This window comes from Antechinus flavipes, chromosome 6 (genome assembly GCF_016432865.1).
Source record: "Antechinus flavipes isolate AdamAnt ecotype Samford, QLD, Australia chromosome 6, AdamAnt_v2, whole genome shotgun sequence".
NCBI lineage: Eukaryota > Metazoa > Chordata > Mammalia > Dasyuromorphia > Dasyuridae > Antechinus > Antechinus flavipes.
In genome coordinates, this window is record NC_067403.1 from 2856184 (window position 1) to 2882704 (window position 26521).

Sequence of the window (26521 nt, forward strand, 5' to 3'; positions counted from 1 at the left end):
TTCCGGGATTACTTTTGAACATCCTCCTTTTCTACAAATATTTAAGTATCAATGCTCCCCCCCCCTTTTTTTTGGCATCTATATTGTTGTCCCACCCTCTCCTTCTCCCACTCCCCGACTTCAAAAAACAAAAACAAAACCCTCGCACTAAGCGCGGTTAAGTGGAACGGATGCCCCGGGTGTCCCTGGCTCCTCGTGCCCGCGTCCACCCATCCCCTCTCTGCGCTAACCCGGGGTCCCTGAAGACCCGCTCGGCCACTGCGCTGATGGGAGTCCTTCGGTGTTTCAAAGTTGTTCTTTACACTCAGACGGTGCCGGCAGTGCTTTGCAGACGTAGAGTACGGACACGCCCGATTTTCCTGCTGTCTCTCCCTCCTCTCCCCCCTCTTTTCCTCCTCTCCCTCCCCGCTCCGTGTCTCCCTCCCAACCCACTCCGTGTCTCCTTCCCAACCCCCTCCGTGTCTCCCTCCCTCCCTCCCTTCCTCCCATCTCTCCCTAGTCTCCCTCTTAATTCTCACACCGCTCTCAGACTTTTTCTCGGAGCTGAGCTCGGGGACCCTGGAGACTCGGGTTTTGTCTCTCCGGCCCGACCCCGCAGCCCCTCGGGGTGTGTCTCTCTGGCCCGACCCCACAGCCCCTCGGGGTGTGTGTGTCTCTGGCCGACCCCGCTCTTTTAAAAGCCAGCCGACGGGAGAGTGTCAGCCAACACGCCAGCATGGCACAGACTTAAAAGGAGCCGGGCCGACGTGGAGGAAGCCGCCGGCCGAGGGAGCGGCCCGTGAGGCCGGCCCGGAGCTCTCAGCCGCGGGTCTTTCTGCCGCCCCGGGAGCCCGGGGGGCACTTTTCCCGCCCGCAGGCTCGGCGGCGAGTGCTCTCAGCACAGCGGACAGCGCCTCAGCCCCCTCGGGGCTTTAGCTCGCTCCGGGGGAGGGCCGGGGAGCGGCGGGGGCCGGGGGCGCCCAGAGGAGGAGAGTCCGGCTGGCGTCTCCTTGGCGCTCGTGAGCCGGGCATGGTCGCGAACCGCCACCTGCCGGTGTCCCCCGGGGGTCCGGCCGGGGCCGGGGGGCCGCCGGGGGCGCGGGGAGAAGAGCTCCGGGAGCCACCCCCGCCGCCGGCCGCCAGTTTGGCGGGCTACCCTCAGAAGCTGGCCGAGGTGCTGAGCAGCCAGTACGGGCTGAACGTGTTCGTGGCGGGGCTGCTGCTGATGTTCGCGTGGGCGGTGCACGCCGTGGGCGTGGGCAAGGGCCACCTCCTGTCCTTTCTCATCACCCTCATGCTCATCCAGCTCCTGTGGATGCTGTGGTACGTGGGTCGGAGCTACGCGCAGCGGAGGCTCATCCGGGAGAAGGACACGCACGCGGGCGCTCGCTGGCTGCGGGGTGAGTGCCGGCCCTTCTCCCGCCCGGGCCACTGCCGGGCCCACGGTGCGAGGGGGGTGGGGGGGAGGAAGGGCCCTCCGCCCCCCGGGGCGCGCCGAGCCGCCCTGGACGGCCCTCTCCTGCTTAGTCACCCTTCCAGACCCACGGGAGTCGCGCCTTGGAGTCCTGGGCGGGGACCCGAGTTTGAAGTCCTGGTCTTCCGCTTGACTATGTGTGCGACCTTGGTCAAAAAATCCGATTCAGATGCGAAAGAGTCGAGGTCTACACCAGCCCCACAGAGCAGGGTAAATCCCCCGGTCTTCATTTCTGAAGCTCTCCCCCCGCATTAAGGTTTCTAACCCGGGGGCGCGAAGCCGCTTTCTAAAAGTATTTTGCCAAGTTTATTTCCATATAACCGGTTTCCTTTTGCATGGTTTTTTACTTCATGCATTCTGCACCATGATTATCCTGAGCATGGGCTTATGGGTCTCCCCAGAAAGAGGTGCCTGGCGCGCAAAAGGTTAAGGGCTTCAGCTAGAAGAACGTCCCCAACTTTGCCTGGGGCTGTGCTGTGTGACACGCGTTCGCTTCAAAATGATGGGGGATTGCTGACTGTCCGGGACGGCTTAATTAAGCTTCCCGAGGAACTCTGCATGCTCTCCCACCCTGTTCTGTCCTCACAATAGCTAGAAACAAGGGATTATTGCTATCCCCATTTTATCGATGAGAAAACACTTTGGAGAAGTTCGTTTAGCCGTCCAGGGTCACACACTTAGGACGGGACTTGAACTTGGGTCTTCTTTACTCTTAAGTTTGCCACCCTATTAGGCAGAAAGCACCCGAAGGGGAGTGACATCAATAAGACTAGCACAGTAGACAAAGAGTCTGATTTTGAAACGTTTTAAAGGCCATTTTATTCTAAAGCCCACGAGAAGTCACCGCTCCTTTTGGGAGTCTGTACCTTGGGGGGATCAGAGCAGAACTGCATTTTGAGAATGTGGAATTTGGCCTCTCTCCGGAAGCTGGATTGGTGAAAGAAGCCGGAGTAGGGAGCGTCACTAGCATTGGGGTGTCAGATGCATTGGGGTGCAGGACATCTGCCTTTCTCCTATCTACCCTTGGGCAGCATAGTCTAAGTAGATTACCTTCTTGAGCTGGCTTGGCAGTGGCTTCCAAGTGGTTCCTTTGGAACGGAAATGAATCAGAGTTAGAGAAACTGCAAAGTCAGTGACAGCCATTCTCTAACTTGGGAGAAAGTCAAATGATCCCATACCTCCGGGATGTTCAAATACAAAGTGTTCATGGTAGCCGTCTCTCGGGTGCAGGAGGGGAAGGAAAAAAAAAAAAAGAAATTCACACAAAGAAAGAAAAAAGAAAGAAATTCAAGAACTTTCTTACATCTTTAAAAGGAAGAGCAAGTTTGTACATAATGTTTGCAGTTTCGTGTACAATCATCTTTTTGATTATACCATGGTCTGGAGTTGCTTGATTTATCTCATACATTTAAAACGAAATGAGTTTTTTTTAAAAAAAGAAAGGAGAAAGTTGACTCGTGGGATGTAGTTAAGGAAGTGTTATTTTTAAATTAAAGATGAACTAGCCTAATTATGCTGGAAAAAATATTGTGAGCTCCAAGTCCCAAGGCAGACATTCTGCAGGTACACCCAAGGCGTGGATGAAACAGTGAATGACCCCGGCTTAGCAGTGAGCGCTGGAAAGTGAAGACAGAAAACTGTAGTATGCTGAAAAATTGTGGAAACTCGTTAGATTCCCTCCGGGGAGATTTTCAGAAGTTTCTCACATGATTTCTTTTGAGCCTCAGTTGAAAATTGATCTGCCGAAAGCCTATCTTTCAGGAGTAGGGATCCCCGCTAAATCGGAAAGACAATATTTCTGTCTTTGGTCTGGCATTTGTGAGCACTTTTCTTCTTTGTGCTGAATCTGTAGCTGTCTTGTCCCTGCGCAAACCATCAATTTATTGTGTGACCAAGGACAGAACCTCAGAGTTGCGTAAGGAAACTCAGTACGTAGAGGGGAGGAAATCTATGTCTAAACAAGAATCCCTTCTGCAGCGGAATGAAGAATGATTATGCAAGTTCTACTTGAAGACCTCTAGTGAGGGGGAATCTGCTTCCCCCTGAAGTTTCCTTAAGAGGGTTATTTCACTTCTGGATGATTCTAATTGCTACAAAGATTGTTCCCATATTGGGGTAAAACCCATGCCTGCCACTTCTGGAAAGATTCCGGACCGTGGAGTGCATTCTTTTCTGTTTAAATTTGGAATTCTCCATTCTTTCCCTCTCTCCCAAGGAAAGCAATATTCCATCATACACCAAAAAAAAAAAAAAAAAAAGACACAGCATCTTAGTCTACTGAGTATCAACTTGGAGTAAAGCAGTTGTTCTAATTTGAGAAGCCCCCGGTAAAGATGCAACCTGCAGGGGCAGAGATTCAGCCTAAGTGCAAACACCTCCAGACCAACAAGTCTTGGGGGCAGCTAGAGAGATTAATAGCTTTAATCTTAGAAACTTTTATCTAAAAGAGTGGAGGGGGGAGGGAGTCTAACTGCTGAGTAGGAAAAGATTGAAGGACTTTCTACTATGGAGAGATGCCAAGCTGTGCTGACCAGACACATCCTGGGCTGTAGGGAGGAGCTGGCAAACACCTGGTGAGTGCAGGAGCAGAGGGGCTGGGACCTCGATGGCTCTGGGCACTTGCAGGGGAACAGAGTCCTTGGTTTCATTTCCCAGACACAGAGAAAACAGTTGTAATCTGCAGTCACTGGAGGGACTGCAGAAAGCAACATCATTAGTGAGACAGTGTGACTGGGAGCCCTCCCTGTGGCTTAGGTCCCTGAAACAGATCTCAGAAAACAAGAGTAAGAAGGACTTGAGCCTTGGAGTATCCTTCCCCATGCGTTGAGACTACAATTTGATTACACCAATGACTGCTAAAAATAATAAAACAAAAAAAATGAATATGAGTAAGCCAAGGAAGAAGAAGCCACCCATTGATAGCTACTATGGAGATAGAGAAGATCTGGATTCAGATTCAGAGGAAGATGATGGAGCTTAAAAAGTCATTCCTTTTTCAAAGAGAAATGTCAAATTGCCCCAAGTACTGAAAGAGTTCTTGCAATCACTTCAAAAGGACTTTAAGAATCAAATAAGAGAAATAGAGTAAAAATTAGAAAAAAATAAGAGCAATCCAAGAAAATCAAGAAAATTATGAGAAAGAAGTCAACCAATTGAAATAGAGAATCAAAAGCTTAAGGAATAAAATCATTTCTTGAAAAACTAGAGTTGGGCAAGGGGAAGCCAATAACATTCTAAGACAACAAGAAATCATAAAACAAATCAGAAAAATCAAAAAAAAGAAAGAAAGAAAGAAAAGAAAGTGAAAGATTTCATCAGAAAAACAATCTGGAGAACAGTTCGAGGATAATTGGACTATCTGAAAATTACAATAGACAAAGAATATTGATACAATGTGTACAAGGCAATATTTATTTTTTCCTTTTCTCATTTTGAATTTAAGTTTAAAATACATTTAAACATTTATCAAAAATTAAGAGAAATTAATGTAATTACATTACAATAATACAATTGTAAATACAATTACAATTCTCAAATAAAGAGAAAAGAATGTAAATCAGAATATGCCCATTTACAAAATAGGTCTCAGTTCAAATCTGCATCTGCCATTTAGTAACTGTATAACTTTGGGTATGTCTCTTAATCCCCATAGACTTTAGTTTTTCTATTTACAAACTCAGGGGGTTGGACTAGATAAATGATATTTAATGAAGTTTAAAGCTTTAAATGTATGATGTTTTTGTTACGAATTAATACCAAGGAGCAGCTAGGTGGCGCAGTGGTTAGAGCAACATCTCTGAAGTCAGGAGGACCAGAGTTCAAATGTGATCTCAGACACTTAACATCCCTGAGTAAGTCACTTGACCCCAAGTGCCTCAGGGGGAAAAAAGGAAAATGAATTAAAGCCAAATTAATGACTTGAGCTCTAGAGTCAGCTAATATCTTAAGACAAAGCAATGGAATTCAAATGGGGGGGGGGTTAAATTTTATTTTTTCCTCAATAGCATTTTCTTTTACTAAATATATTTTCCAAATATTAAGATAGTTTTCAACATTCCTTTTGGCAAGATTTTGAATTTTATTTTTTTTCTCCCTCCCTCCTTTCTTTCCCATCCCCCAAAACAGCAAGCAATTCTCTGTAAGTTAAACATGTGCCATCCTTCCAAATGTTTTTCTATATTTCTTATGTTGTGCAAGACCAAAAGGGAAAATGCCACAAGAGAGAAAAAAGCAAACAAACAAAAAGCTGAAAATACTATGCTTTAATCTACTTTTGGTATCTATAGTGTGTTCTCTCTCTCTCTCTCTCTCTCTCTCTTTCTCTGGATATAGATGGCAATTTCCATCCCAATTCTATTGGAATTGTCTTGCATCAAGGTATTGCTGGGAGAAGATAAACCCATTATAGTTGACCATCCCATAATCTTGCTATTACTGTGTGCAATGTTCTCCTGATTCTGCTCACTTAATTTACATGTCTTTTCAGGCTTTTCTGAAATCAGCCTGCTCATTATTCCTTATAAAACAAGAATATTCCATTATCTTTCAATAGTAGGAAGAAAAGGACTCAGAACTGAAATTTTAATTAGAAAAAAAAAACTTTTAACACAATAACAGGAAAATTATGTGACATGGTCATACAATTACTGGACATAATCAGGGTTCCTTTGAGGATAGACCAGGCTGGAATTGCTTACAGGGTTAATATAACAATTCTGCGGTTTGGCAAAATGACTATGATGTTTTCCCACGGGGGAGGAGGAGTATGTGTGGTGGTGGTAGTGGTGGAAATCATTGTATGATTGATTCTATGAAGAGAAAAGGCAATTGACTTGTGGAGTCAGTCTCTGTGGAAGAGAATTGCTCCTCCCACTCCCTTTCCTGTTTTCTGAAGGGCTATGGATTTATTTTCCTTTCTTCCAAAAATTAAGTTTCACCCAGGATTACTCCAGCTATTTATTTCTCAGGTTATCTGAATCTTGGGAATTGTGGTCTAAGGTGGAAAAAAGATAGAGCCAATGAAAACATTGCTATAGGAATACTGCCATCTGTATTTTTCTAATTCCTTATGATGCCTAGAATCATACACTATCCCACAGTATTCCACAGACAAAGAATCATAGATTATCCTGGATAGAAAACACCTAGAATTGAGATGACTTTTTATTGTTCAATCATTTTGATGTTCAATTGTTGTCCAATTTCATGTAACCTCATTTGGGGTTTTCTTGGCAAAGATATTGGAGGAATTGTCATTTTCTTCTCCAGCTCATTTTACAGATGAGGAAACTGAGGCACACCTGGTTAAGGGACTTAAATGGGATCACAACATAAGTGACGTAAGATTTGAACTCAGGAAGAGGAGTCTTCCTTATCCCAAGCCCAAGCACTATGGTGCCCCCAAGCTGCTCTGAGTTGAGTCTAAACTTCCTATTTTATGTGGGAAAAACTGAAGATTAAGTGACTTGCCAGAATCATACAGCAACTAAGTTGCAGAATTTGAACTCCAACTCACAGTTTTCTAACTTCAAGTCCATGTTTTGTTTTGTTTTGTCTTGGTTTTTTGTTTTGTTTTGTTTTGTTTTGTTTTTTGCATCATATCATACCACCAATGAGTTTCTCTCATTTAGAGATTTTGTAAGATTTTGGTTCCATTTTTTTTCTCCCTTTCCCCTTTACCTTCTCCCTTCCCAAGAAGGAAGTAATTTAATCTGAGTTACACATTACATTCATTTTAAACTTACTTCCATATTAGGCATTTAGTAAAAAAAAAAAAAAATCAGAACAAAGGGAAAAATTCCAAGAAAGAAAAAGCAAACAAACAAAGGTGAAAAACTAAGCTTTGATCCACATTAAATCTCCATAGTTTTCTCCTGAATGCAAATGGCATTTTACATTTCAAGTCCATTGGAATTGTTTTGGATCACTATAAACTGAGAAGAGTCAATTGCATTTTAGTCGATCACATAATTTTGCTGTAACTGTGTTAAAAGTTATTTTTTTAAAAATTGAATTTTCAGATCTGAATTCTCTTCCTCCCAGTATCCCAGGGGGATAGCAAAGGAGAAAGCAAGAAAAATAAAATGCATTCTAAATGTGTGTGTGTGTGTGTGTGTGTGTGTGTGTGTGTGTGTGTGTGTGTAGTCAAGGAGATAAATTCCAAATTGATCCTATTAAAAAAACTCACCAAAAAACCCTCACAAAAATTATAATTCTCATTCTGCATGCTGATTCTATCACTTTTCTGTCAAGAGGTGAGTAATATGTTTCATCATGAATCTTCTGGAATCGTGATTAGTCATTGCATTAATCAGAGCTCCTGAGCGGTTTCAAGTTGTTTGGTTTTTACAATATTATTATTATAGAAATCGTTCTCTTGGTTCTATTCCTTTCACTTTGCACAGACTCATACAAATCTAATCAAGTTTCTCTGAAATCCTTCCTATCATAGTTTCTCACTGCATAATAATATTCCAGGACATTCATATACCGTAGTTTATTCAGCTATTCCCCAAATGATGGGCTGTTCCTAATTTCCAAAAGAACTTCTCTAAGGCAAATTTTAGAAAAACCTGGAAAGACTTACAGTAATTGGTGCAAAGTGAAGTGAGCAGAATCAGGAGAACATTGTACAAAGTAACAACGATACTGTATGATGATCAGCCATGAGTTATTTAGCTCTTTTCAGCAATATAAAGATCCAAGACAATTTCAAAGGATTCATGATGGAAGATGCATTTCATATCCAGAAAAGGAACTGATGCCATCTGACTGCAAATTGAAGCCTATAATTTTCACTTTTAAAATTTCTTAATGATTTTTTTGATTTTTGTTTGTTTCTTCTTTCACAATATATTTTGCATGATTGCACATATATAATGTAAAAAATCGCTTGCTGTTTTAGGGAAGAAAGAAGAGAGGAAAGAAGGGAGAAAATGTGAAAGTCAAAAAATGCTTAAATGAATGTTTAAACTGTCTTTATATATAATTGGAAAAACAAAATATTATTTGTGAAAAGAAAACTGCTATTTTTGTACATATGGGTCATTTTCCTCTTTCTTTGATCTCTTTAAATTGTATACCTAGTAACCTAGTTGAAGGGTTAAAAACTTTTTGGCCACAATTCCAAATTACTTTCCAGTTTTCTAACTTCAAGTCCATGTTTTGTTTTGTTTTGTTTTGCATCATATCATACCACCAATGAGTCTCTCTCATTTAGAGATTTTTTCTACTGACAGTGAATTAATGTGCCTGTTTTTCCCACAATCCCTCCAGCCTTTTGTCACTTTCTTTCTCTTTTTTTTTTGTCTTTTCCAGTCTAATGGATGTGTCAGCAATGAGTCTTCATGTATTTTTTCCTATTGTAAATAATTTCCAAAAAATAAAAAGCATTTCAGAATGACTTTTTCAAAATGGGTGCAGGAAATATATAATTATAGACAGAGAGAATATGAGCTGGAAGGAGCCTAAGTTTCAACTTGTACAACTTTTCTCCTTTTTATATATGAGGAAACTGACTTTAGTGACTTGTCCAAGGTGATACAGGTAATACCTAGCAAAGCTATTTTCACTTTACTATTGTTATCCCGATCTCAGATTCCATGATTTTAATACTGAAATACTGAAAGATGAGTGTGGCCAAAAAGGTGGTATTCACTCTCTCCTTTACGGATGTTCTGTGTGGGTTGCTTTGGCCAAACAATATATCACTTAGTGACAAACCCTCTGCTGATGAGCTTTCTACACTTAGTCATCTTGGTCCTCAGATAACGAACTCATCATCTGTCACCTGACTTCAGAATCCCGATCCACATAAAATACCAGAACTTGTGCTGTGCTGTCCTGGCCTATGGGAAACCAAAGTCACTCCTCCACCATGATCAGAGAAAGACTTTAGTGGAGAGTAAAGGACCAATCGCTTGTTATTTTTTTCAAAACAGTAAATCAAACACAGTATCTCTTGCCTAATAGTCACTGATAGGTACACACATAAGTATGTATGTATATACATATACATGTATACATAATAATTTATGTATTTCAAATACTATAAATGTACATATATGCAAATATAGCCACTTAAAGCACCATATAATCCATATTTATATCAATGTATATATGTGTGTATATAGTGGTATATGTGTGTGTGTATGTATACATATATGTGTATATATACATATATAGCTTTAAAAATTGAAAACTGTTTTCCTTTAATGATTTCATTTGGTCCTCACAACTACCTTGTAAAGAAAGGAATATAAGGTGACCCAGAAATCTTAGTGCTATTAAAGTATCAAAACTAAAAACCGCACTAAGACTTTTGGAACATCCTATATAGTTATTATTCTAGCCACTTAACAGATGATTTTTTTTTAAAAGTAAGAGGCTTTCAAGGGGTTAAATGACCAACCTTGCCTAGCTAAGAAGAATAAGAGACTGGATTTGAATTTAGGTCTTTCTTGGTTTCAGTTCTAGTACTCTGACTCTCTACCTTGGCTGCCTCAAAAATAATTGAAGCTTACTTAGAACTTTTGAGTCTGCAAAGTGTCTTCTGCTCATCATCTTGTTTCAGCCTCACCCCTGTTCTATGTGAAATACCTAGATGAAGTCTAGAGATAATATATTTTCTCCTTATTCCCTCATTGTTTTCAGGTTTTTTGGACATGTTAACAAGAGGTCATTGGGATTGAAGAGCTTAAGTACCTTCCTTAAGGTCATAAAACTGAGTTATTTGAAGTTGGATTTGAATCTAGGTCTTTCTGAACATAAGTCCAGTGCTCCGGTTGTGGTTCCACGCTTATGCCTGCTACTAGCTCTTTAAGTATTTGTTGAGTAGAAATTGATATCATGTTTAATTTAACTTTCTAACAAACATTTATTATTGCAAACAACTTTAAAATATTGTGGTCAATATCAAATATTTGTAAGGATCCCAATGTCTTTGGTTTCTTTCCAGTAAAAATAAAGAAAAAAGGAAGGAAGGAAGGAAGAAAGCTCTTTGCGCTTTTTCCTCTAACCTGGTGAACAATGGAGATGGAATGTTGGGTGGTTTTGTATTTGTCATTGGAGCATTCTTAGGTTAAGAACTGTAGCTTTATTGTTCTCCTTTGTGGGAGCCGTATATGACCATGTTTAGTGTCTTGCTGTGTGTTGTACATGTGTGATGTAAGGCCCTTAGTCTCCACGGGTCCATATGGTATCCATAAATCCTTGGGTCCAGTAATAAGGTTCTATTTATGTAGAAGAAGGCCCTAAAAAGCGCTATGATGCTTTCCTTGCTCCCTTGTCTTCTTGAGCTACTCAAGACCAATCCTCTTGTTTATTGAGAAATGATTGTAAAATAGTTGCTGCCCATTAACCTTTTGTTCTTTCAGGTAGTATCACACTTTTTGCCGCCATCACCATCGTTCTAGGTTGCTTTAAAATTGGATACTTTGTTGGATTTGCAGAATGTTTATCAGCAACAGAAGGAGTCTTTCCAGTTGCCCATTCAATCCATACTCTCTCACAGGTAAAACAAGCTTGCTTTCTTCCTTTTAAGCTGATTATTCAACAAGTATTCTACACATTCTGACATAGTTTTCATTTCACTCAATTTTATTAAAAGGCTTAGTTTTGAGAAAAATAGTTATTTTAATGATGCATTTCCTGTAATAAGTAGCTAAGGAAAAAAATTAAACTTCTGTAATATGCTAGCTTATAATTTTAAGTGGAAGGATATTATTTCTTCTTGGAAATATAATTGTTATGAATGTGGTAAAAGTGTGTTTTGAGTAGCAACTCAAAATAAACTCACAACATAAATATTATATTTTTATAATTTAATTCTTGGCTTTAAAAATACTTCAGGATAAAGTAAAATAGAATTTGATTAGATGGCAAGATAAAGACACTTATAATCATTTTTTTCTTACATACAGAAAAGGATCAAAGATCTTGGTACTAATTCCATTCTCTCAGTAATAGGGGTGTTTTATTTCCAAACTAGACACAGTTATGGAATTGTTTAATAATAACCAGGTGCTGAATAAACTTCAGTAACACAGTGCAATGGAAATAACACTACATGTGGTATTGGAGGAGCTGAATTCAAATCCAGACTCTGCTGCTTGCTAATTGTGTGATCCTGGCAAATCCCTTCCTTCTTTAGGCTTTACTTCCCTCATCTGTGAAAATGAAGAGATTGTACTAAGTAGTTTCCAAGGTGCTTTTTGGCGTAAGACCCTTTGTCTAGTATTGTTAGATTGAGAATTGTTTTTATGGTTTTTAGTCTTGGCTCTGCCATTGACTTATGTGACCCTCAGCAGAGGCTTGGGTCCCCTCATGTGCAAAGATAATGGTGTTAGATTAGATTTTCCCTCAGGTCCCTTCTAGCTCTGACATTCTCTCCCGGAATTTTCAAAATTTGAGACTATTTCCTCCATAAGGTGAACTTATAGTTATGTAATTTGTCCTGAATTTCATGTATTAGAAACTTTTTAGGACAATGGACAATAGACCATTAGAATATACATTGATTGAAATGGATTTCTTCTTAGAACTATCCCCATTCACTTTTAGCCTTTTTTTTTTTTTTTTTTTTTTTTTGGCTACTGTCTGTCTATAGATTCTCATGTATTCAAAGGTAAAGACAGGTAAAACAAGCTTGCTTTCTTCCTTTTAAGCTGATTATTCAACAAGTTGATTCTGTCTAAATGATACTTTTTTCCTCCATTTATTTCTATGCAGGTATATTTCCTTTGGGGACATGCAAAGGATATTATCCAGTCTTTCAAAACACTTGAAAGGTAAAAAAAAAAAAAAAAAAAAAAAAAAAAAAAAAAAAAAAAGGAATAATTGCTTCAAATACTGATTTTGATATTCTTTTAGAAACATGTTTTATTAAACAAAATGTATTCACTACTTTAAATAATGGCTTATAAATATTACTATTATTCTCAAGAAGGATTTTAAAAGAGGCCACAGAAAAAGTCTATTTACATTACTGTTGTTCTCTTGGTTACCTTTTTGAGTTAATAATAGCATTCTACCTTTCCCCACATCTTTGCTATCTTCATATATTTTGAGAATCAATTTTTTAGTGCTCTTTGTCTCTCTCTGTCTCTGTCTGTCTGTCTGTCTCTTTCCCCCTCTCCCCTTCTACCCTCTCACATTTACCATAAATAGTTTTCCTCATCTGGAACCCTATTTTTAGAATCTAAATTACTCCGCTGCTTTTGTTGGTGAAATTATTTAGTTATAGAACTCTTTACAGATATTTTCCATCTTTTATTTGTCTATTGTAGTTTAACTAGTTTCAAACTTAATGCCCCCAAGATGACTTGCTTAGATTTCTTGCCAAGCTTTCTTTAAACTAGTTTCCTTCAACTGCTTCTGATTATTTTGTGGGATACCACTGCTCATAGTCCTCTACATTTTCTGTAAAATTTTATAAACATTGATGAACCTTCTAAATGAGGTTCAAGATCACTCAAAATAATTGTTCTAACTATCCACATGGGAAAAACTAAGTGAATGCAGAATGTCTACTGTGTAGGCTAGGAAATACACTTTTATGGATAACTAATCTATAGAAGTCATCTATCTCGAAATATATTATAATTCAGACAAATAGACAATAAACTAGAATAAAATTGATCAGGAGGAAAAGAGTAAGTTGAATTATTTGTAGGGAATTGTACAGCATTTCCAATAGTCCTGAAGGTTATCCCTGTCGCAAAATTTTATCAAGTTGACATTGATATTTTCCTGATAGATTATACATCATTTCAGTCTTTGAGTAATCAAAACTATGGGTGAACCAAAGGATAACAGAAATGTGTGTAGAGGATGTAAGTTAGCTCAAACATATTAACAATGATGACTTTACTTTGATGTAAGAAATATGCAAAAGATACATATGACTGAAAATGGAAGTGGGCTAGTTAAATAGAACATAGGACAACAGATGGACAGCTCAAGTACTAAATTGTTAAAAACATAATGTTAAAACTTAGAGAGGAAGCTCCCCAGTATGTTGATGTATCTTTTATCTAGGATTTACATGAGGACAGGAAAAAATGTTGTTCAGGATTAAAAGATAAGAAATAGCTGTATTGTGCCTGTACTATTGGAGAGAATACCTCCATTAACAAGATTATTGAATACAACATCGTCTCTTGCACTCACCTAAAAAAAAAATAAAAAAACCAAGATTATTTACATGGTAAGAACATAACTTTATATACACATATACATATAAAATAATATAAATAAATAATATATAGAGATATTGTTAAGAACATACATTACCTCAGAGCATTTAGACCCTAATCATTCTAGCAGAAAAAAAAAATTGCCCCTTTTCAAAATGCACTTGTAATATGCATCACTGTTGGGGGAAAAAAGACAAAAGAATTGGGTTTTTCCTAAAAGGGCTTTTTTCTCTACTGGAGGATTTCTATCTGTAGCTAGGGACCTAACTTCATTTATTCTCTTGGAGTTAATGTTTGAAAAGGAGACAGTCCCAGAGAAGTTTCCAAATCAGATCAACACAGGGAACATAGCCAGCTTTAGTTGCTAGAGGCAATGACTGTTGGCAAAGAAGGGCAGAAATTAGTTTACTGTGCTCTGTGTCAATCAGACAAGGAAGTATATGAACAAAAGCAGAAAGTGGAGCCATATGTATTGTTAGTAAATAAAAGACCGTCTGAGTCAAATGTTATTGTCTGTGTTTATTGAACGCTCTACACAATACCTCATAGAAATTTCACTACACTGATAAAATCTATAGGGGCCAGACAAATATCAAGAGCAAACAAATTGTACACATATGTTGATTCAGGAATATCATCCAGGATTCTGTTTTATTTTTCATTACTACCTGAAAATTCCACTCTTGACAAAGGGTGTATTGTATTCAAATAGCAAAACACTCCTCCTCCTAGCACTGGACAGCTCCAGAGGTTTTTACCAGGTCCCAGTGCGGTTTAGTACCATTTCTGCTTTAGACTGACTTTGGCCTAGTGACTTTTGGCCTTTATCTATAAAATGAAGTGATTGTATTAGATAATGTTTAAAGGCCTGTCCAGCTTTAACATCACTTACATATATGCATACATACGTATAATATATTCTAAAACCTTTCAGTTCTAACATTCTGTATCCATCTTCTGCATTTACTTCTCTCTGTAACATTGTATATGTGTAATATAAGATTCCTTTCAGTTCTAATTGAATTTGACAAACCTTTTTAGTTCATCTGGCAGAAAAAAAGATGGGGGTGTTTGGGGGATGTCATCATGGAGGAGGCAGCACCTGTGTTGGGCATCAAAGGAGGAGAAGGACTTTGGTGAGTGGAAATTAGAGTGGAGAGGGACAGCATTCTAGGCATGGCATTAGCATAGGGACAGTGGGGAGAGGACTGGACTGTTGAGTTTGACCTGAATGTAGAGCATATGGAGAGAAATCATATTTAGGAATCACATACATGGCTGGACAGATAGTTTGGGCCTTGAATACCAGAGCAAAAAGTTTACTCTTCATTTGGAAGGCAATGGGGAGTCACTGAGGATTTTTGAATAGAGGAGTGATGGGATAATAATGGGGCATAGAGATTCTGTTTGGACAGTAGTAGAGGGGAGATTGGAGAAGCAGCCTGGAGCCAACCTGGAAATGAGATGACCAGTTAGGATGCTGTTCCAAAGTCCTAGATGACAAAAGTGGTTTAAGTTAGAGTGGTCCGAGGATGGATGGATGGGAGAGCACAGACTGAGAAATATTGAAGAATAATAGTGGTCATTAGAGACCACTTTTTCATTACAGTGGAAAGAATCAAAGTCAGATTGCAAAGGGAGCAACAAGGGTATTTTGGGAAAAGTGATAGCTAGTATTTATGACTTGTTTCTAGAAATTTGGAAGAAAAGGGGAGGAGAAGGAGAAAGACAAATAGCAGTCAAGGGAATTATATTAGGAGATTTCCAAGAAAAGAATAATAAAGCTTCTTGAGAAGAGAAAGATGGAGCAAGTTCACAGCATTGAAGGGAAGGGAGGGGATTGAGAATATGGATGACCTTGAATGTGGAGTTAAAGTTTTCCTCCGAGGCTAGAGGAAAGAAGAAATAGATGGGTGAAGATCAGAGAGATGAGTCTCTACTATTTGCTATTCTACTCTCTAGGATTCTCTTCAGTGGAAGATTCTATGTTTTAAGGGTCCTTCCAGCTTTTATCATCTATAACCATTGTTACCTCTAGCTCCAGCTCCAGGAATTCTACTTTTGGAATGCTGTACATTATTGGCTTAACACATGGCCAACTTTGCTGCATGATGGGTTTTTACCAGAGATAAAATTAGGATTCTGTGTTTTCAGAGGACCCAGTGACCCAGTCTCCTAAAAAGAGAGATTGATTGTGCCTTCTTGGCCCTATTCATCAATTACTCTGCTATGATAGTCACTGAGCCACTCATCCAGCAAATGACAATGTTTTCTAGGTTCGGCTTGATCCATTCTGTATTCACAAATTTGCTCCTCTGGGCTAATGGTGTCCTCAATGAGTCAAAACACCAGCTTAATGAACATAAGGAAAGGCTGATGACTTTAGGCTTTGGAAACATCACAATAGGTAAGATTTGGGGGTAAATGTTTCCTTCTTGAAAAATTTTTGGCATTTCCTTATATGTACTGTGCATTAGTTTCCTCATCTATAAAACAGGGAAACTATCATCCACCTCTCAGGGTTTCATGAGGAGAATTTATTACAAAGCCTGACACTTAGTAGGTGCTTAGTAAATGGTTATTCTCTTCTTCTTCACCTTCAGTGCTTACCTGAGGCAATGGTGAATTAAATTTCGTTTTTTCTCCTATTAACTCTTGATGTTGACAATAGTTCTAAAATGCATGTCTTTGCTTCCTTTAATTATTCAATAGAGTTCACTGAACTTAAAAAAATTCTTAATGACAGAAGATTTTGCAGAACTCCATCAGGATCTGTCTAAAGACAATCCCTCCTTGTTCAGGACAGGAGTAAGAGGCTGGCACTGGGGTTAAATATAGAAATTCTGGCCAAGCCCAACTTAGGCCAGACCAGCGATTCCTAGCCCATAAAATACAATAAAAGCAACTTTACTGGTAACAAAAGACTAAAAGAATATTCAGTCGGATAATACACTTCTTCTCTCTGCCTACATAGTCAGCACAGCAATCAGCCATTCTGCGTATTCTTTGTAGGGCAGTAAGAGATCCAATCAGACCTCTGACCCAGACTCCTCTTGGGCCTCAAGTGGCAAGAAAGACAAATGGTTCCCTGACCCCCTTAAAGGACCCATCTAGTCTACTTAAAACATATGTTTTTCCACCCATGGTATATTTATTCATTTTCTGCTAAAACTATGATATTATTCCTCTCTTCAGAGTGTGTAAGCATGTGTGTGCATTTGTGTGTGCACATATACATGCAAGTAAGCATATACCTATGTGGGTACTAGTTAATCATAAGTATAATAGGTAAAAGTCTACATTTGGAATCAAAAGAGCTCGATTCTAGATTAGACACTCTCTAAGTCTCAGTTTGATCTTCTGTGAAATGCAAAAAAATAATACATTTTTGTTACTGATCTTGCAGGGTTTTTGTGAGAATCAAATAGTGTACTTTGTAATAAGAATCATTGTATGAATATACAGTGTTATGTTTTCTGTATCCTTTAGAAATCTTTGAGCACATCTATGTAGGTCTCTTGTTAATATAAATCCTAAATGGCAATTTAAATGATACCAAAGCTAGAGGGAAAACTTCTGATCCCATGGAAATTGTCCCCTCTGCCTGGAATGGCCTTTCCCCCTACTTCTGCCTGCTTTTATATATTCTATATGTCATCTTCCAAGGCAATCCCATCTCCTCCACGAAGCCTGTCCTAGATTTCCTTCTTCTCTTCCTTCTGGATGGGGGGGTTTCTTCCTCTTTGGGACTAACATAAATGTCTTAAACCTCTCATTACACTTTCACACTCTAGTTGTGATAGTTACAGGATATCTGTCTTATCCTCTCACTAGACTACACACTCCTTGAGGTCAGGGAGGATTTCCTATTCCTCTGTGCATGATCCTTCCTGATTCTCCATGGTAAGTGCTTCAAGAAGAACCGCAATTTCAGAATAGCTTAAAGAACTAAGTTCTATTCATTGTTGAAGTACATTTTTTAAATCCATAAGGCAAAAAAAAAAATAGTATCAACAATTTTATTTCAAAGTAAAATTGTAATTTTACAATTATTTGCTCCACAAATTATGCTAAAATTATTTTTAAAGATGTTTGTCAGTTAACCTACCTAATCTTCTAGTCTTAGGTTTTATGTGTGTGTGTGTATATATATATATTGCTGAGGCAGTTGGGGTTAAGTGACTTGTCCACGGTCACACAACTAGGAAGTGTTAAGTGTCTGAGACCACATTTGAACTCAGGACCTCCTGTCTTCAGTGCTCTATCCACTGCACCACCTAGCTGCCCCGCTTCTAGTCTTTATAAGGATAAGTTGATTTGGATTTGAGCAGGGATTGGTTTGCCTAGAAGAGCAGGAAGCTTCAGGTCACTGCCTAGAGTGGAGGCTTAAGACCTTTTCTGAATTGGATGGAATTTGGTATGAAATAGGTTCTGAACCATCATGGACATCGAGGCATTTGTGTTTATGTTTCCGTCTGGATGAAGCGACTTTGCCTCCCGTTGTGATCTGTCTTTTCTTTTAGTCTTAGATGACCACTCCCCTGAATGTAATTGCACGTCCGCCGCTCTCTGCTCCGTCATCTCACAAGGAATCTATTACCTCTATCCTTTCAACATAGAGTATCACATCTTGGCCTCCACAATGTTCTATGTCTTGTGGAAAAACATTGGCCGCAAAGTTGAAAGTCATCCGCACCCCAAGATCCAGTTCAGGTTCCATGGGGTGATGATGGGCACAGCTGTCGGGCTGACGGTGCTGGCCATCACCATCGGCATCGTGGCAGTCTACCTGATCCAGATCGGGCGGTCAAAGACCAAAAGCGAGTCTGCCCTCATCATGTTTTACATCTACGCTACCGCCTCCCTGATGCTGATGGTTGTGGCCGGCGTTGCAGGAGTCTGGATTTATAGGACGCAAGAGACGGCGTTGGATGAGTCCAAAAACCCTGCCCGAAAGCTCGACTCAGACCTCTTGATAGGAACTGCGTCGGGGTCCTGGCTCATTTCCTGGGGATCCATCTTGGCCATCATCTGTGCTGAGGAACACCCCACGTACACATGGTACAATCTGCCGTATTCTATCCTGGCGATTCTGGAGAAATACATTCAAAACCTTTTCATCATTGAATCCATCCACCGCAAGCCTGAGAGATACAATGAGGATATCAGGACCCTCAGGGTCATGGCCATTTGCAGTAGGAATCCCACTCCACTCACTCCTTCATGTCAAAAAAATGGTGGTATGGCCAGAGATGCTGCTTCCAACAGCAGAGAATTGTCACACGTGCTCAACGGAAGTATTTGTTTGAGAGAGAGCGGAGAACAGAACCAGGAAAACATCCCAGATGCAGATGGCAGTCCAGGTTCCTTGCCCACTAATACCAAGAGGAAAATCCTGAGAAATATCGCAGCCTTTTTGTTCCTCTGCAACATTTCGGTAAGATCCGCTAAATATGTATAAGCTATGTCAGATTGCTCACCTTCTCAAAGGGGAGGAAGGAGGGAGAGAATTTGGAACTCAAAATTTGAAAAAAAAAGTTTAAATTATTTTTACAGGTATTTGGGAAAAATAAAACATTAAATAAAAATGTTAGATATTCTATCTAATGAATAAATAGCAGAACCAAAAGCTCTTGAATTTTTTGGAGCCATAGAATGATAGAATCTTAGAGCAGGCCTGTTCTGGTAAATGTTTAACAATCACCTCTCTGAAAAAAAAAAAGATATGTCTTCAGGATATATTTTAAGTTTAACCTGTATCATTGACCTTTTTTTCATTATTTTCTTAAGCATAGACAATCAAGAAAACAATCAATGAAGTTCTAATATAGAGCATTGATTTCTGAGGTATAAAGGCTTATCTTGAAAACTGGACAATCGGCTCTCTCCAGTGGCTGCAGCACATCAAGGCTGAAAGAAATCTCAGGGACCAACTAGTTCAATCTCTAGCTAGAGAAAAAAATCCCCTTTACCTTTCAGTCTCTACCTAAATATAATGTTACACATTCCCTTTTGAAGCAGCCCATTTTATCTTTTCGATATTGGGAGTTTCTTCCTTTAAAAGAGCAGAAATCTGCTTCCCTGAAACTTCTGTCTTAGTCTTATTTTTGCCTGTTGGGTCTGAGCAGAATTACTCAAAAGGATAAGCATAATGGATAGAGAGCCAGTCTTGACCTTGAGGCAGGTCCCACCCTGCCACGTAATTGCTTCATCCTGACAAGTCACTTTGCCTCTGGCTACCAAAGGCCTAGATTTCAGCCATTTGATTTAGCCTCTATTTTGTGACTAAGATGGCAAGATGGGCATGGATAAGAGCCAATGCTCCAGAGCACCTTCTTATACTGTTAACTGTAGAACAGGCTTTGAACTAAGGGGAATTTCCCCATTGGGAGAAATCATCAATTCATTTGGAGATTATTGGATCTATATCAAAATAAAAAAGAAACATTTTAAAATATTAATCCTTTTACAATGCAAACATTATTCCACACTTTTTAAAAAATAGATTAATATTAGAAAATGGATAAGAAAAAATAACATAAGACTTCATATGACAGTCAGCTTGGGAGGAGTGGGGGGGGGGGTGTGTGTGTGCAAAGCTCATTGAACTGGATGTCAGAAGACCTGGGTGTTCCGATCTTGATTCTCTTATTAATTCTAGTAACAGTGTGGCTTTGGACAAGTCATTCTCAGTCTTTGAGCCTCAGTTTCCTTGTCCATAAAATGCAGGAATGGGCCGAGATGATTTCTAAGACACTTCCTCCTCTAACCTACAGTAGCCTTATAAGTTGAATCAGGAGTCACAGATACAGAAGAAGATAGGATTCTTGGAGATAGAATTTGTCCTCACTGGCTCCACAAATGGGCTACTGGGGCATAGGGACAAATTCTCTTAATGTTGAGAACAAAATGACCTCGCTATGTGACTATCGCTTCAGTTCTGGCAGCAATCGCTCTGTAAGATTTCTCACAGCCAACATCCTTCCATCCTTTTTCTGATGTAGGTAAAAAGAAACACCAGCTCTACTTAGTAGGTTCTTTCTGGGCGGTCCTGAAGCCAAGCGAAAGATAAGAGCAGCAATCTCAGGGCTCCATATTGTGTGTTTTAAAGAATGTATTCCTATCTGGTGCTCCATGGGAACCTTGTGATTTTGAAAGAACAAGTTTCATTTCCCCCATTGTACAGATTAGTGAATGAATGAAAAAGTAAGTGACCTGTGCACTGGGAAAAGGATAGAAAAAGTGAGCCAGTCCCTGCTGGCCACTTATTTCTCAAGGACCGGGTCACACTCACTCAATAAACATTTATTAAAAGCTTATAATGTGTCAGGAACTGTGCTAAGTGTGAGGGATACAAAAAGAGGCAAAAGATGCCCCTTGTCCTCAAGGAGCTTATATTCTAACAAATGTACATACAAAGCCTCACATATAAGAGTTCAGCTTCACCAAGGAAGGAAAGGGCTGATGGCAAGTCCCGGGATCCTCAGATAGGGAAGCTGAAGTCCAGGATGCAAAGGGACTTGTCACACGGCTGACTGGGACCAACATACCAGTCCTGCCAACCTGGAAGGGGCCGTGCCTTCCTGAGCCCATCAATTCTCTGCCTCGAGGTGGATGGCGTGGTGCAGCATGGCTCTCCCGGAGATGCTGCTGGTCATTGCTTTGATCAGAGTTTTAAAGACTTTTCCAAGTCGGTTTTTCTTTATAATGTTATTATTGTATAATTAGATTGTTCTTCCTGGTTCTGCTCACTTCACTCTGAAACTTTCTAGGATTCTCTAATCACCTCTTTCATAATTTCTCAAGGCACAATCATATTTCATTACATTCATTTGAAACCTTTTTCAGTCATTCCCTATTAGATGGGCACTCCTTGGTCTCCAGTTCTTTTTATTTCTTTTCTTTTGAATCCTTTTTTTCCTATTCCCCCCTTCTATTATCTTCATCCGGTCCTTACTCTATATTTAATTCTTTGTCTTGGTCAATAATCTAATCCATTCCAATCCCAAAATCTGAAGTCTCAGAAGAGGAGTTGGGAAAGGAATGAAAGATGGTGATTTAGACCATTCCTCAAATTGAAATTTTATAAGGAACCCTTTAGTGGGAAAGGAGGCAGCAGAACAGAGGAATCTTCCAGGATAAGAAGGCAGCAGAGAATTATCTTTCTCTTCTTCCTCCTCCTCCTCCGCCTCCTCTTCCTTCTCCTCCTCCTCTTCTTGCTCTTTCTTCTTCTCCTTCTCCCTCTCTTTCTCCTCCTCTTCCTCCTCCTCCTCCTGTTCCTTCTCCTCCTCCTCCTTTTCTCTATTGAGGGAAAGGCCCTCGATAAATGTTCGTTGAATTGAATTCTCTAACCCCCTTGGCCAAATCCACAAATAGTTGCAAAGCACCTGCTATGGAGAGACCAGCAGTGGGGAAAAAGAAAGAACAAGATGTACGATCCTGCCTCAAGGAGTGTCATTAAGATACTAGAAATATATGGAAAATCACAACAAAGGATACCTAGTTGGGTGTTCTGGAAAGGGCTGACTCTGGCAGTGGCAATTAGTGCTATAGAAAGCCATAAGAAGCAGCAAGGCAGCATCCTGGAGAGAGCTGGGAAGACCTGCTAGCTATGCCTTTCCAGGCAAGTCATTTGACTTTTCTCAGCCTTGGTTTTCCCATCTGTAAATAGGGGTAACAATAGCCCCTATTTCACATAGCCAAAAAAGAACCGAAAGAGATAATATATGGAAAGCCCTTTGCAAACCTTAAGGCATTATATAAATGCTAGCTATTCTTCTATTAAAAGGGAGCGATCAGTGTGGGCCAGTGAAGAATTCGAAGTTATGCTGACTTGATGTCCCTACTGCTCCTAGTCCTGCTTATCCATCAGTTGGGGAGGATCACACAGTCGGCAGCTTTTGTATTATCTGTGATCCATATCATGGAGGCTCATCCCCTACCTGTTAGACGGCCCATACAAGTCTATTACCCTTTTCAACAATGTCATTTCCCTTTGATGTAGCCGTTGGGGAGGAGCTGAGATGCAATAGCCCATGCTCTATTGCTGATATGGGGTCTCCTGAATTGTCTTTATCTCATTTCCATAAAAACTGGCTCCATCTTGAATATCTGACTCAATATAGCCACATGTTGCTTGATGTATTTTTTAAAAATGAAATCCTTATAGTTCTTTTTTTCCCTGAGTTTTGTCTTATTAATCAAGGCAAAGGCCTGAACAAAGAACTTTCCGTTTAGGAGAAAATTTTCAAAAGAAGTTGGAAATTGAAAAATTGAAAAGGGTATTGGAGGATTCCTCTGAGAATTATTAATTGTAAGGTACATTAAAGGTTGTGACATCATGTAACTGAATGTGAGGACTGCAAAATTATGATTTATTATCAGTAAATGTTTGATTTGTAGACCTAGTTTATGTACCTATATATCCGGGTCATATAAAAATTTCAGACAAAAAGGATTAGTGGGTGAAAAAAAGTTTAAGAAGCCCTGTTCTAGTTCAGTCTCTTGATTTTACAGATGAGGAAATTGAGATCCAGAAAGGGTAATTTGCATAATTTCCAATAGCTAGTGAATAGCCGACTTAGAATTTGAACCTAGATTCCCTAATTCCAAATTCAATGTCCTTCCTCTATATCGTGCTGTGATGTTTTCCATTCAATTCAAATGTCTAACAGAGACCAGTCTATTATATACTATACCTTGTTGGAAAGCAGAGAATAATTAAGAGCAGAGAAACTGCCTCTCTCATTTTGGGGGCAAGATGATATTAGGAAACCTTTGTATATTGGGTAAAATGGATGGACGTTGGGTTTTAGGGCCCCACCAAATCTATAAAACTAAAGGAATAGGAAGAGCCAGGCCCAGTGATACATGCCTTAATTCCTGCTAATTGGGAGCTAGGGAGCTCTGAGATGGATTAGGGTTAACCGTTAGGTGCCTGCAATAAATCCCTCGCCAATGTGATGAGTCCCAGAGCAGAGGGAGGAGGGGACCAGGCTGCCTAAAGAGGGATAAGTGGGCCAGAAAGGAAAGAGAGGAGGCCAAAGCTTCTGTATCGAGCAGCAGTGGGATTCAGGCCATGAGGGGCAGCTGCATTTCCTGCCTCAATGAGATCAGCAGATCTAGACCGCAAACCCAAACCAACCAAGCAAATAAACAACAAACGATAGGAACAGTTTTCTGAAGAATAATTATAGCAACCATATAAATGACTGCTCCGAATACTAAAAGAAATGAAAAGCCAAATGACCCCAAAGTTTCATTTCATGTTCAGCAAATTGGCAAAAATATCAAAAGCTGTGAGTGGACCGTTGGAGGGCTTATGGAAAGACAGGCACATCCTCCCAGAGACAGCAAGGAAAGAGCAACGGGAGCTGTGTGTACACAAACATTAACAGCAGTTTTATTTGTTGTAGTTCAAACCTGGAAACTAAGGGGACGCCGACCTTTTAGACAGAAGCTAAGCAAAGCAGGCTATATGAATGTAATTGAATATTAAGATGTTGTGAGAAATGACAAGCCAGACAGTGATAGAATTCACTGGAAGCAGCAGAATTAGGAGAACAAGTTATACAATGATAACAATGTAAGGAAAAACAACTCTAAAGACTTTACTCCTCTGATCAGTGGCAAAGTGAGCCCTGAGGTGACTTCAGGGTCAGAGATGGTGAGTAAAAGCAGAGGGATCCCAAGACAGTGAGCTGAGTGGGACTAGCCACGCCGCTGACCTCGACTACTTTTTTATTTTGTTTGATTCTCCTCAAGTTTCATTTGATCTCACAAGGGCTTTCTGAAGTAGGTAATACAGCCTAATTTTGCAGGAGATTCCTATTCAGGTATGGCTTAGAATAGATCCCCACGGGGGTCTCTCCCTCCTCCCAGATTCTGTGATGCAGGGTGGGTTCCTGAGCCTCTCCGCACCCAAGCTGACAGTAAGATGGGCCAGGTGGACTAAAGGGCGGCAGAAAGCAGAGCTCAGCTCTGGAGAGAAGAGGCTATTTTTGTCTGGCCTTTGTGTAAATCCCAAGCAAAGGCTTCTCAGGAGACAATACAGTTCTTTTCCCTTCTCATGCAGCTCTGGATCCCACCTGCCTTTGGATGCCGGCCTGAATATGACAACGGATTAGAAGAAATTGTTTTTGGATTTGAACCTTGGATAATCGTGGTTAACCTTGCCATGCCTTTTTCTATTTTCTACCGGATGCATTCAGCTGCCTCTTTATTTGAGGTCTATTGTAAGACTTAGACGGAGGAACAAACAAATCCACAAAGTCATTCTCCTGCCATCTGAGAACCACAGGGCTCTGCAAATATTATGTCAGCAAACACAGGGACACTAAATACATTGTGTTATTGCTTTCCTGATTTTTATATGCAATCGTTGTGTTTACTATATTTTTAGGGAAACTTTTTTTATCCTCAATTAGTGTTCCAATTTTTGATGAATAAAAATCTACATTCAAGTTGAATTTTTTAAAATTATGACATCCTATTTTTTTCTGGTTCTATTTCCTTTTGAAATAATTCCATTAAATGGCATGTGCCTTGTAATTGGAGAATATATTACCCATTTGGGAAGTTTGGTATTTAATTTTTGAACAGATGTAATGTAATTTGTGATTTTCTCCAGGGTAACTTGTATACACATAAATACTGATAATATAATACTTTTTATTGATAGAATACTGTGCATATTTTTATTTGTGAATATTTTTAAATTTTTACATTCTTTTAAAATGACTCTATGCTGCAATAATACTAGTTCTTTTTCTGTGAGTTGAAATTCCCCCAGAAAAAAAAAAGTCAAATTGATTCAGCTGAATAAGCAGTGATTCAGGAAAGAAGGAAACAAGCATTTATTAAGTACCTACTATTTGCCGGGCAGTAAGCTAAACACTTCACAAGTATGATTTGGAAGAGGTAGGTACTATTGTCCTTATTTTACAGATGAGGGAACTGAGGGAAACAGAGATTAAGAAATTTGTCCTGAGTTCCTCAGCAACCAAATGTCTGAAGTCAGCTCAGAACTCAAGTCTATCATTCATTTTGCCTGGTTAAGCAGATGTTTGTTTAAAATACAGAGGCTCAATGGATAAGAGCCCTAGGTCTGGAGTCAGGAGAGAACAGAGTTTCAAATCCAGCCTCAGACACTCACTAACTGTGAGATCCTGGGTGCTCATTTAACCTTCTATTGTCTTAATTCTTTCTAATAGCTTTGCCCAGAAAATCTCATAAGCAGTCAGAAAGAGTTGGATGAGACTAAATGTCTAAGCAACAGAATGTACAAAACACTTTTTGGGGCTGCCATGGGGAGAAGGGACTTCTTTGTAGGGCTTTTTAGTGTTATACAGAGACATATATTAAACACATTCATAATTGGAAATTAGTGTGGCAGAAACTAGGCACTGACCCACACTTAACACTGCATACCAAGATAAGGTCAAAATGGGTTCATGACCCAGGCATAAAGAATGAGATTATAAATAAATTGGAAGAGCATAGGATAGTTTACCTCTTGGACCTGTGGAAGAGGAAGGAATTTATAACCAAAGAAGAACTAGAGATCACTATTGACCACAAAATAGAAAATTTTGATTATATCAAATTGAAAAGTTTTTGTACAAACAAAACTAATGCAGACAAGATTAGAAGGGAAACAATAAACTGGGAAAACATTTTTACAGTCAAAGGTTCTGATAAAGGCCTCATTTCCAAAATATATAGAGAATTGACTCTATTTTATAAAAAATCAAGCCATTCTCCAATTGATAAATGATCAAAGGATTGGAACAGACAATTTTCAAACAAAGAAATTAAAACTATTTATAGCCATAGGAAAATATGCTCCAAATCATTATTAATCAGAGAAATGCAA

The 26521-nt window shown here is 39.6% G+C and overlaps 1 protein-coding gene across 1 annotated transcript; it reads left to right on the forward strand.

Annotated features, from left to right (window-relative positions):
* Positions 1-1009: 1009 nt before the first annotated feature.
* Positions 1010-24969, forward strand: OTOP1 (otopetrin 1). Its single transcript, XM_051965405.1, has 6 exons — positions 1010-1379; positions 10828-10964; positions 12182-12240; positions 15924-16054; positions 18171-19084; positions 24722-24969. The coding sequence occupies exons 1-6, from the start codon at positions 1010-1012 to the stop codon at positions 24890-24892; spliced, it is 1782 nt and encodes a 593-aa protein (XP_051821365.1). The 3' UTR covers positions 24893-24969.
* The last annotated feature ends 1552 nt before the right edge of the window (positions 24970-26521 follow it).